This window comes from Bos indicus x Bos taurus, chromosome 17, assembly GCF_003369695.1.
Source record: "Bos indicus x Bos taurus breed Angus x Brahman F1 hybrid chromosome 17, Bos_hybrid_MaternalHap_v2.0, whole genome shotgun sequence".
In the NCBI taxonomy this organism is placed as follows: Eukaryota; Metazoa; Chordata; class Mammalia; order Artiodactyla; family Bovidae; genus Bos; species Bos indicus x Bos taurus.
Genome location: NC_040092.1, coordinates 26,750,131 through 26,762,924, shown reverse-complemented (window position 1 = coordinate 26,762,924; position 12,794 = coordinate 26,750,131). Strand labels below are relative to the sequence as shown.

Genomic DNA, 12,794 nt, shown 5'->3' with positions numbered 1-12,794 from the left:
AATAACTGTAAATGGAGTATTAACTTTAAAAACTGTACAAAATTTTTTAATAAAAAATAATAAACCATATTTAAAGACTTGGTATATAAAAAGAATATAAAATAGCTTGATAATTCTTTAATATTGTGTTGAAATATTTTTGATATATTAGCTAAAATATGTTGTTAAAAAAAAAAAAAAAGCAGCACCAATATTCCATGTAATACATTAACCTGAGGAACACAGGGCTGCAAAAATCCCACTGTCTGTCATTCTTCCCTACCCAGGGAGGCACCCAGGGAGGCTCCTGGGTAGGGTGGGGCATCGTCTATAGCAGAGTCCCCAGAGCCAGAATGTGCTGAGGACATAGAAAGCACTGAGTAGAAGTCTGTCGAGTGAATCCCAGGATAGGATTTTACCCATGTGCGTTTCCCGATAGATTTTTGTCAAGAGACACACAGTCTTGCTTGCCTTTCACCAGCAAAAGATGCTAAGGACCACATTTTACTTAAAGGACATTAAAAGTTTATTTCATAAAAGTCACAACATATATTCACTACATAGTTGCATTCATCACCTTTCCTGTGCTATAAACTACTTTAAACACACAATTCTTTCCAATTGCTTATCTTCGGCCAAATTATGTGTAGATAATAGAGTGCCGCAGAAGCCAAAATATATACCCTATAAATAAAGTGCACTACTCTCATTTTTAGAAATAAAAAGTTGTTCATTACTTCTCCTGATATATATTAGCTGTGTAGAGTGAATATGCAGAGTTAAAAAAACAAAGAATTCTACGTAAAATAAAGACAGTTCCTTATTTGATTTGCTTCACCAGAAACTAAATAAGAAAAAAAAAATCCAAGTGTAAATCTTAGGAATACAGTGTTCTCACTTCTAGGTGCTCTTGGGCACAAGGATATAATGCCAAGTTACAGGTGACCTGGCTTCTGGAATCACAAGACACTTAGAGCGGGGGCCAGCCATACTTTTCACCAAACACTGGGGTCTTTGCCTGCATCAGGCAGGTTCACCCCCCCAGGGGCACTGTCACCACACAGGGCACTGTCACAGGTGCCGAGGCTGGTACATCTGAGGACCCCTCCTCCCTGTGGAGGGATAGAGGTTAACCCCTCCATCAACATGCAACTGTGTCCCACCCTCAACACAGCAGGAGATGCTTGAAGATGACTGTTAACACTCATCGTCATCAGGGCAGTTCCTTTATGAAGGTGCAGAGGAAGATGGGTGAAGGTCTACAAAACCACAGAGAAACTCACCAGGAGACAAAGCAGAGGTGAGGGGACAGGGCGGGACGGTCGTGGGGGGCAGGGGCTTTAATGCTATCGCCGTCACAGTTTTCAAGGAAGATTTTCCAGTATCAAAAACAGGTTGGAATTTCTTACCCACACATTTCACAAGCACTCTTAGTGCTGTCATCACAGTGCAACCTTTTGCAGTCTTGTTTCCCAACAACTCCATGGTGTTTTGGTTCACATCTAGGATCGCAAACCCTAGCGTTCCACGGGATCTCGCCCAAACATGGGGTCGTAAGGATCATTCCGTTTCCTGGGGGGCTGAGTCCAGGTCTAGGCCTATAAATAAACATCAACTCAGAAGACACAGCCAGTGCCACCCCCCACCTCCCTAGGTCCGTCAGGACGGGGTTCTTGATTCTCCCCCGCACTCAAGAGCAGCCTGCCACGTGGCTCTGTCAAGGCACCTTTGCAGCAATGTGCAGTCACGTACCGTACCGTGCTACTCTCCACTGTAATCCACTCTTTGGAAAACTGGAAAAGTATTTGCAAGTGATGAGGAAGAAATCCTAGGGATGTTATGCCTTGGAAAACGGTGGCTCTTCTGGCCCATCATGAACACAGAGAAGGCTCAGGTGCCAGGAAAGGAGGAGGGGGTGGATTTTAAGGCTGACTTTGAATCTGAAGAGCAAAAACTCATGAGGAAGGGGCTGAGATGCTTTCGGAGCAGAAGACTCCACCCTCGGTGGAGCTCTTTGCCTTAGCGAGATCCCCATGCACAGACAGGGGCTGGGCAGCCAGCGTCTCCCCCCCACAGCCCTGGGCATCAGCAGAGGCCCAGCGCGGCCATGCGAGCAGACGTGGGGCTGGCCCAGGCTGACACCACCCTGCAGAAAGAATCACTCTTTGGCAGGTGCCTGGCATTGGGGACCCTGTTGTTAGGTGGAGTCGGCAGGTAGAAAACATGCTCATGGGCAGCTGCCTCAGCCCGACCCTCCCCTGCATACAGCAGGACTTTGGTCCAAAGTCCCCATCACAAGGCAGAGGTTAAACTTCTCACCGGTGCTATGGCCCCTGTGCGCCCAGTGTGGAGGGTCCTGTGCTGTGTGTGCGCTGGCAGGGATGAAATGGAAGTGTGTGCCCCAGGGTCCCACCCTCTCCTCTGTGTATCAGGCTGCAGGCAGACTGGCAGACTCTGTCACACGGGCAGATCACAGGTGAGAACAGCTCTCTCGGGGCTGTGACCCCCGGGTCCAGACGGTAACGAGGAGAGGGTCCCAGTGGCGACAGCAGAGCGTTGCTTGCGTTCTGTTTGCAGCAGGTAGAGGGGTTCTGAGCAGCAGGCCGGCCGGGTCTTCAGCCTCTCTGCTCACACGGCAGACAGGTCCACGCGGTGTCCGGAGTGACTGCTCTTGTCCCAAGGGCTGAGCCTGGTGGAGCCCGTAGCAGGCCGGGTCCCATTCATCTGCAAACCACAAAGGAGTGAGGAGTGAAGACTCTGCTCCCAGACAAGAAACCCATGGTGCCCTGGGAGTGTGGAGAGCAAAGCCTTGGGCCAGAAAGCTGCCTGAGAATCCTCCCTAGTTTGAGGAAGGGGCACTGCTCCCCAGAAAAATGAGCACTTTTCCCCACCTTCTTGGCAAGCATTTGCCTGCCTCATAGCCCCCAGTTTCTGGGGTGCACTCAACCCTGCAGTCATTTACTCATCCATCTGTCCTTCCTTCCTTCCTTCATTCATTCGCACATGTATTCATTCATTTGCAAATCTATTCGTCCATCTGCTTATGCAGTCATTCCCTCTGTGTTGATTTATGGAGCAGGCGATGCACCAGGGACCGAGGTAGGCTCTGAGGTCACTCCAGTGAGCCAAGCTGATCGGACTTTAGTTCTCGTGGAGCTTGCATTCTGATGGGAGAGGCGGACAATGGCCATCAAGCAAATGAATAAACTGAACAATTCCCGGGAGTGGCAGGCAGGTGTATGATGCTGGAATAGGGAGGGAGCACCTTTGTTCAGTGCTGTCCGGGGAAGACTTCCTGAGATGGGATCCCTGAGCAAGGACCTGACAGGTAGGAAGCTGCATTGCAGTGAGAACGAAGGACACTGCTTGCTCCAGGCTGCCTCGGGACCCTGCTCAGGGGTCTGCAGGGCAGAGAACAAGGAACCACACATCCAAGCCCAGCACTGAAAAGTGCATGGCTTGTTCAGACCCCTGATCACTCATGATCAATTTTTCAGGCATCTGTAGGGGGAGGAGCCCTGATGTAAAGGCCGGGCTGTGCCAGCAGACTTCTGTGCCTCTGTGGGTCACCAGTGTGTCCAATGTCTGCGTCTTGGTCAACTGACCTTCCATCCCCCTGAGTCAACATAAGAAGTTCTGATCCTGGAAAGTGCAGGAGAGAGGTTCAGGTGACTTCATGAGGAGGGGACCTTGTTGGGGTGTGACATCAGCTTGTGCCACCAGCAGGCCTATGTCGGGTGTGAAAGGGTCAACTGACAAGCACCAGCACCTGAGCCGAGCCTCCATCACCTCGACCTGGGCAGCCATTTGCCCCGACACAGATGGTGCGGATAAAGGAGCTTAGGGAAGGAGGAAGCAGAGGGGCCGGGGCTCAGGACTCGAAAGACACAGGCTCGGGACCCCTTGGTCCTCAGCAAGGTGGGAGCTGTGTGCAGCTCAGTGAAGCTGGAGCAAGTCCCCGGCCGGCAGGGACTGGCTTTGCAGGCAATCAGGACAAGGAACAAGAGCCCTGGGTCAAGGTGGGCCAAGGATGGAAGGCACTTGGAGAAGGATGGGCCGGCACAGGAGGGGTGCAGACAAGACACCACACGCACTCACAATGTCCGAGCTGAAGGGCTTCACGTTGGCCTGGCGGCTGGAACTGCTCGTGAGGGACCATACCTTGGTTTTATGCTTGAAAGCCGCTCTCACCTTCAAAAGCAGAATGGAAGGCTCAATGGAAGCAATTTCAGAAGTGGAAAAAGCAACAATAAGAGGTCATTCTAAAAGGTCCTGAGGAATTTTTGCTGATGCCAGGCCCAGAACACTGCACATGGGGTGAGACAGGATTCGGAGGTATTGGGTCCAGTCAGTGGTTCCAGAGCTGTGCTGTGTGTCATTGATTCGTTTGGCAGATACAGACTGTGCCCATCCCCCGCACCAACTCCCGCCATACCCAACCCTGCACAGGGAGAAAGCTGGATCTCCTGGTCTTTGCTGACCTCACAGCTCTGGGTAAAGAGACAGGACATGCTCAACAATGAACAGCATGAGGGCAGGGCATGTGACTGGCACAGACATCACCCAGAGCAGTAAATGAACAAATGCACGAGTGGGGCAGGCTGTGTGTGGTTCTGAGGCTGCTCCCCTTTCTGCTCCCTCTGCCACGTGGATCAGTCTCAGCCTCTGCTAGGGCTGCTCTCTGGTCTTTGCAATCATGTGACCTCCCTCTTCCATTGGCTTCCATCGTCCTGGGCAACTCACCCTGCGTGTTCCACCCCACATCTCCTTCCTCTCTGCCTGACCTCTCCTGTGCAAATGGACAGAATCTCCTGAAAGAGCACAGAGCGGGTGTTCCCACCCTGTTCTCAATCATCATTCCAGAGGCATTTCCCCATAATCCCAGCCTGTTGTGTGTGTGTGTGTGTGTGTGTGTGTGTGTGTGTGTGTGTGTGTGTTGAGTCACTTCAATCATGACCAACTCTTTGCGACCCCATGGACTGTATGTAGCCCACCAGGTTCCTCTGTCCATGGGATTCTCCAGGCAAGAATGTTGGACTGGGTTGCCATACCCTGCTCTAGGTGATCTTCCCGACCCTGGAATTGAACCCCTGTCTCACGTCTCCTGCAGTGGCAGGTGGGCTCTTTACCACTAGTGCCACCTGGCGCAAATACCGAGAAACATGGTACCAAACCCACAATGTAAGGGTAAAACTTTTCCTATGGATTACTGGTCCTCAGAGATGGGATCCAGAGCAGCCTGCACCATCCCGTGGCCAAGTACAGGGCAGGGGCAATGGCCCAGATTGCACCAAGAGGAATGAGCCCACTCCAAGTGCCCCAGTGCCCTTGGAAGCCGCATCACAAAAGCCCCGTCTCTAATCCCTGTAGTCAAGAGTCTTCCTTACACCCCAGGTCAGCTTCCTGTATGCCTTGGGGGAGGGTTTGCTGGGAGCCCATCTGCATCTCACTCTCCCTAATACACCAGATGCCAAGCAAGGTCCTGAGTCTCCAACTGAGTTACTCTACACTGTCTCCATCTCCCCTGGTCCTCCATGCAGCCAGCAGCCCCTGGGTGACATCAGTGAGGGAGGATTTGTGTATGTTGCTTAGCAACCGGGATGAGGGAGGAGGGACTGATGTGAAGCAGCCGCCTGCACACAACCTGTTACAGAAACCAAGGCTCATTCAGCGTTACAGTCCCAGAAACCAGCCAGATGAGGCCACACCTTTCCTGCTCTCTGTGCCCTTGCAGAAATGAAAAACCAGCTTCATGTTGGCAGGAAGTGGAGCAGACATACCTCTGAATTCAGAAGACAGTGAAAGAGGAAGATGAAAAATCCCTGGGAAGGAAAGGGAAGAAAACGCAGAATTAGAGCCTCTTGCATTTTTGTTACAAACACTTTCTGAGGGTTCCTTCCAATGTCACCCATGGACTCTAGAGTGGCATCAGCATGGCTTGTTGTTGGAGAGGATGTGAGCAGGCTGTGATGCTTCACCATGAAACCATGCGGATGGAAGGGTGTCCTGTAACCTAACCTAGATGCAGGCAGACACCATGGCCAAGATACAGAGACAGGTACATGCCCAGATTGGCTTAACCTGGAAGAGGAGCAAACTTGCTGGGGAGGACAGGTGGGAGGGCACGAGCCTACCAGCTAAACAGCCCTTGTGTCCTCACCGGCAGACCAAGTATGATGATGACAACGAAAACAGATCCAAGACGAGGATGTCCCCAAACATCTAGAGACTTCTCCTCTGTGTCAGCACTAGGCAAACACTTCATCTCATTGAGTGCTAAAAGCAGCCCCATGAAGTGGGTCTTATTACTGTTCCCGTTTTATGGAAGCGGAGACCAGGACACAGAGGATAAATGAGGAACCCAGGACCTATGGTGTGTAAGGGCTGCTGCCACGACAACCTATCCCCTGTCACCATAACAACCAGAAGAAAGCTGTGTATAGGGGCTTATTACAGATTAAAAGTGCAACACAGCTGCTGGTCATGAAGACCCAGAGGCAGCAAGGACATCACGGTAAGGGCTGAGCTGGGCCGCAGTGACATTGGCCGGGATTCAGCCCACAGCTCGGCTGTGTAGGCTATGGATGGCAATGAGCATTCGCCTCTGTCCTTCCAGCAGGGGCTTGTGGGTCTGGGGACTCGGACTCTGGGCATCTCAGATCTCCGGTTTTCAGGCCGTTACCTTTTCTGTCCTTCCATGTAGAGGGCAGATGAGAACTCAGAACCTGAGGTACCTCCCTCTTCACCACCCCTCCATGCCCGGCTCCCTTTTAGGAGCCACCCACATGCTGATCATCTTCCATTCAAGCTGGATGTATCTCCCACAGGTACTTCCCTGAAAGATGAGGCAACCCTGTTGTAAATGGGGTCCTCCAGGCCCTGTTTGCTCAGAGACCCCAGTGTGTGCCCCATCCATGCCTCTGTCCTCTGGGATGCTCCCACCCTACGGGCTCAAAAGGTGAACCCCTGTGGAGGGAACAGATCAGAGTGTCTCCTTCCTGTTGCCATGGCAACCTGCACCCACTCATCTATTCACAAAGCTGACAGCTCCCAGGCTGACAATCCCATTGGGCCCTCACCTGTAAGGAGTTGAGTATGGCAAACATGTACTGGAAGACCATGGCCTGGTTGTTGACAGCAAGCACGCCAAAGACCCACGAGGTTCCCAGGATGGGCAGCAGCACGGCCACAGCTTTTGCGGTCAACCTGCCAGAGAAACAGGGATGGGCACTCTGGTGATGGGCAGACAGGGAGGGTCCAGATGCAAGGCTTCTGGCTGGGAGCAGACAGAGCCGCTGCTAGAAGTGAGACCTGGCTCCTGCCTTCAGGAGACCTTGGGTGAGGCGCTGACCACCCCAGATGTATAAGACAAGGTCGCTGCCAGGCCAGCCCTGGGCCAAGCTGATCCAGGGCTTGTTCTGCTCCGGTTGGACTGCAGCCCGTTCTGGGCATCTGGGAGCCAGCACGTCCACTGGGCAAACTTGGGATGGCCACCCTGACTCAGCCGGTGGTGATGCTGACGCAAATGCTGATCCCAGGTGTCACAGAGGGAAGCAGAGCTGTGGGGCTGGGTAGGGTGGGAGACACACCCAGTGCTGGGGCACCTGCAGCATCAGCCCTGAGGCTCCCCCTCGGAATGTGAGTTCCTCGAGAAGAAGGATCTCGATTCCCCAGTGTCTGGAAAGCCCAGATAGAGCTGGTGTTGAGGCAGTGCCCATGAGGTTGTCTGAATCCTGGTTGTTTCTGATATGCCCTGCAAATCACATGCTAACTGAAGCCCAGGCTACCTGACTCCTGCAACAGCTCAGCTTTCCATGGGGATGAGGGTGGAGGGAGGCTCTGCATGTGAGCTTTAGAGAAAAGTCTGGAGGCTGATGGGAGCCGTGCTGCCCAGGTCAGCAACCGGCACACCCCTCGTCCTTCAGCGCAGTGGCTGACACAGTCTCGCTCACTGGAGGGTGAGTTGTCTGGAGGCTGGACTTTGCATCTCCACAGCCCCAAAGCGCAGCAAGGCGCCAGAACCTGCAGGCTCTCAGGAAGTGGTCACTGAACGGATGAAGGAAGAGCTCACAGATGAGCCCGCAGACGTGGGGGACATGGATCCAACCCTTTCCGGAAGGTGGTGTAACAGCCCCAAGGCACTTCCGGGTCAGAAAGCCAAGCTCCCGGCACTGACAGCTCCTGGCGGCAAATTCCTGAGAAACCAAAGGTTGTTCCCGCATGTCAGCTCTCAGGGAAGCTGCCGCCGTGTGTTATCATAATGTTAACACCGTTAAAACACCCGAATCTGGGAAATAAAATATCGTGAATGATTTAGGTTCAAACTTTAGATCCTGGAAAAATCTGTAATTGAAAGGAGCAGCCGCCGACAAATCGGTATCAAATGTGCTACTTTAAAGGGATGGTTCATTTTTACTTTAAAAAAGAGAGCAATAAATGATAAGAATCTTGGGAGAAACTCCTCTAGTTGAGGCTCTCTGTAGGCTTGTTAACTAAGCTGCCAGGTCTTGTCAAAGGTGGAAGGAGCGGGGTCCCTGAACAGTCGAAGGCCCGGGAGGGGGACGCTGTCCACATGCACGTATGCATGACGCATGTACGCACCACGCACGCACGCAAGCAAGCATGTGACTCCTTGATGCCCCGCCCCAACTCGCTCCCCCCAGGGGCGGGGCCTGCGTGGGGCTCCACCTCCTGCATCCTCTAACCACCCAAGGCTCCACGTGGTTCACACCTCCCTCCCCATCCCCAGGTCCCTGATCTCACTGGGAAAACTCAATGTTCTCTGCTGCTTTCTGGGGAGTCTGAAGTCATGACCAATAAATAAGAGATGAGAAAGCAGGTGGAAGGCAGCCCATTAGGGCTCCAGAGGAAGCATCTGATCCCGTTAGTCACTGAGCATTGATTGAGCTGATGGGCAGGAAGGAGAGGCTTAGACTGAATCCAAGAGACGAGGAGCTGGAAGTGTCCCAAGGAGGCTGTGTTGCATCTTCCAGCCCAGCTTCCAGGGCTCCTGCTTCACCAGCCCAGGGAGGGGGTGGTCACTCTAATGACACTAAGAAGGGAGTGAGAGAGCTACTCAGGGTCCAGCTGCACCACGTGAAGAGGAGTCAGTGCTGGGTGACATCAGAGTCAGGGGTCTGTCCAGAGAGACCAGCTGGACTCTCTTCAGGAGGTCGGCCCAGGGCCATTGTGTCACTTGAAGGACACAGGACACGGGAGGGCACAGTGGCATTGCCCCAGTCATGGTTCCTCAGAGAGGCAGAAACACCCTCCAGATCACAGCCCCATCTCCCATGTGTCAGCCTCCACTCCGAGACCAGGTCCCCGTGGAGAGCAGGCAGGTCATGGGCTCAGCCGCCTCCTGGGCCATGATGCATAAAGAGGGGACAGGGGCCAGAGAGAAGGGGTGGGTGTGAGTTGAGACCTAGGCTGCTCTGGGCACAGCCAGGCCAGTGGTCCCCTGGGTGCCAGGTCAGAGGGGCAGCAAGAGCCTGTGCTGGAGACAGACCAGGGCCCTGTCCGTGAAGGGAGGGCCTACAGACTGAGGTTGGGGTGAGGGAGGGTCGGGCTCCTCCCTGGCCAGGCCCCTTGGCTGGGGACAGGCTGCCTCATGGAGCAGCGCTGCCTGTTCTCGCTGATGAAAGAGGAAAGCAAGTGATCCTGACCCAGGAGCATCTCCAAGGTTTCCAGGGGCTGAAAAAGTCCAAGAAGCCAGAGCCACCTGTCAGGTTAATTTATAGTGTTTGGAATTCATTACAGAATAATTGTCTTATCGATTTGCCGCAGATATATTTACTCTTTTCCCTTTCAGATCAGAAGAGATGTAGTGTAGCTAAAGTAACTTACAGAATGCTAGCTGCCTAGTAACTGTGCCGTGTTTATAAGTCACTTCAGTCATGTCCAACTCTTTGTGACCCCATGGACTGTAGCCTGCCAGGCTCTTCTGTCCATGGGATTCTCAGGCAAGAACACTGGAGTGAGTTGCCTTTTCCTTCTCCAGAGGATCTTCCTTACCAAGGGATCAAACTCGCATGTATTACTTCTCTGGCATTGACAGACGGGTTCTTTACCACTAGCACCACCTGGGAATCCCGGTCTCTTTGTGTAACCCCCTAAATTCCCTGCAAGGAGCCACCTCTCCCACTTCCTGGCCCTGTGGTTTAGAGGTGCTGCCTGCACCCCAGAGCCAGGATGGACCATGTGACTCAGGCCTGAGTTAACTGCTGACTTCCATCCACTGTAACTGATTCATGAATGGGCATATGGCCTGGTCTGAGTCTGCTTGCAGGCTCAGGACCTCTGTCTGATTTTGAGGGAAAGAGACACACTTTCCCATGGACTTGAACCTTCTTTGGCAGCCATTTTGTCACCAGGAGGCACAGTTCATCTCAGGGTGAAGCCAACAGATGATGTGGGGCAGAGAAATGCAGGCAGACTGGGTCCTGGACTAAGCCATTCTAGACTCACTCCTAGACTCATGGTTGCCTTTTGCTTGAATCAGCTTGTGTTGGGTTTTCTGACACTTGCAAGCGGCAGATCCCCAATAATGGGGCGAGGAAACCCCAGAAGGCAGCAAATGTGAGTGTGGAGACACCTGCTCCTTCTGTGGATGGATCAGCCCCAGCACAGGTCAGGCCAACCTTTGAGATGGCAGCTATCACCCCCACCACACAGATCAGCAAAGCAGGGTGCTATGGGATTGAACAGCCCATGAGGTCTCAGCAGATGGTAAGGGCTGAGCCACAACCGACGCAGCAGGACAGTCAGGCTTGAGTACCTCTGTACCCCACCACAAGCTCCTCTAACTCTAGGGGTGAAGCTGTCTCTGGAGGATCATCCAATAAACCCCCTCTTTTACGGATGGGGCAGCGAGCTTGGAAAGGGGGCTGCTCCTGGTTGAGACAGATGAGGGCATGAGCTCTGTGCTCCCTGTGATGTCAAGTGGACACAGAGCTAGCCCAAGAGTGTGACCCGCCTTCCTGCCACCCCCACAGCATCAGTGGCGGGGTGGGGCATGGCTGACAGCCCCGGGTCCAGCTTACTTGAAGGCACTGGGATCTCCATGTATCTTGTAGTTCTCGGCGCTGATCTGTGAAATGACCCTGGTCACCGCGATGAGGATGCCAATGTTGACCTGCACGAGGAGCACAGGAGACAAGGTAAGGGCTGGAGCGCACCTGCAGGACGTCTGAGTCCACCTGGGGGCACCCACTCCCCAGCCGGGCTTCTCGAGCAAACAGGTGGCATCTCTGGGAGAAATCTAACAGTGTCTTTGAACTTTCACCTACACAGATCCCCTGCAAGACTGCTTCCAGGAGCACACATCTATGCTAGAGAAAAGACAACCCAACATCCCAGGGCTAGTCCCCAGAAGCACATCAAAGAAAGCACCTCTCAGGCCTCCCTGGTGATCCAGTAGTTGGGAATCTGCCTTGCAACGTGGGGGACACGAGTTTGGTCCCTGGTCCAGGAGGATCCCACATGCCATGGGGCAATGAAGCCCGTGGACTGCAACTAATGAGACTATGCTCTGGAGCCTGCGAGCCACACTACTGAGCCCACGCACCAGTAAAGCCTGCACACCCTGGAGCCCATGCTCCATGACAGGAGAGGCCACTGCAGTGAAAAGACCACGCATTGCAACAAAGAGTAGCCACCTGCTCGCTGCAACTGGAGAAAGCCTGCGTGCAGCAATGAAGACCCAATGCAGCCAAAAATTTATAAATAAATATTAAAAGAAAGAAAGCAAGCACCGCTCCACTCAGCATTGAGGTAAGGAGGTTGTGAACTTCAGCATCAGACAGAACTGGTTCCAATTTCCTTTCACCATGTACTCCCTGGGTGTGACACTGAAGTCCTCTGAACCTCAGTTTTTCCACCTAATAAGTATTAACACCCACAGTGCAGTCTGAGTGTTGGAAAGATAGGAAATCACATCTCCAAAGCCCCAGTACAGCCTGACTCTCATCTCCTGCCCCTACTCCAGGCTCCCAGCTGTGGGATCCACAGAGGCCATGGTAGAGGACTCTTCATCTTCTGCCGAGTGCTTGCTCCTGCTAGGCAAGGTCCTCTTGGAGTCTGAGGGGCTGGGAGGCTCCTCTTGGGGACTGAGGGCTAGGGGCGGGGGGCTGCAAGGGTCGGTGGCAGTGGCTCCAGCACAACCCATCCTCTCCCATGGGCAGCTCTCCAGGGTCCTGAACAGGAGTCCGACCAGGCAGATGACAGCAGAAGCATCCCCTCCCTCTAGATTTCTTTCCGCTACAGGATCCATGCCAGCTGGAATCCAGGGTCATGCTGTGGCCAGGGACTTCTTTGTATTTGAAAAGCTCAGAGGTCATTTACAGAATCACTGAGGAGTCCGGCTCCTGGCCATGTGTGAACTTCCAGGCCCGACCACAGGTAAGAACAAAGACTTTCCCTGGCAAGCCTCCTAGGGAAAGTGGCCCTCCCCATCCCAGACCTGTGGTACAGCAGAGCATCCTAAGGTCTGAAGGAAGTTGCAGGCAGGCACTCAGGCCCCTCCCACCCTGACCGGCCATGCCACACATATATCTGCATTCCTGGCCTGAATACCTGCATTCCTGGCTTTCTTAGGGGGTCCAACCTGGGGCCTTTCCAAAGCACCTCTGCTGATACCCCTTATCCCAGGAGTCTTGCAGACATGTCTCCCCACTCTGCCTCAGTGACCCGCACCTTCTTCACTCCCAGTCCTCCTCCTACCTCCTCCTCCCTGGATCCCTGGTCCAGGACTCAGCAGCAGCCTCTCCATCAGTGAGCATCCCTGCCTGCACTGTTCTTTGGGATGGAGCACCAGG

General features: G+C 53.4%; 1 protein-coding gene across 2 annotated transcripts in view; it reads right to left on the bottom strand.

Moving 5' to 3' along the window:
- Nucleotides 1-481: 481 nt before the first annotated feature.
- Nucleotides 482-12,794, bottom strand: part of ADGRD1 (adhesion G protein-coupled receptor D1) — a 176,253-nt gene continuing 163,940 nt past the window's right edge. For both annotated transcript variants that reach the window (XM_027567068.1, XM_027567069.1), the window contains 5 exons: nt 11,022-11,113; nt 7,059-7,185; nt 5,760-5,801; nt 4,078-4,170; nt 482-2,703 (listed from right to left, as the gene is read on the bottom strand). In XM_027567068.1, coding sequence (XP_027422869.1) covers nt 2,608-2,703; nt 4,078-4,170; nt 5,760-5,801; nt 7,059-7,185; nt 11,022-11,113 — 450 coding nt within the window. In that variant the 3' untranslated portion in view covers nt 482-2,607. The remainder of the gene's footprint in view (nt 2,704-4,077; nt 4,171-5,759; nt 5,802-7,058; nt 7,186-11,021; nt 11,114-12,794) is intronic.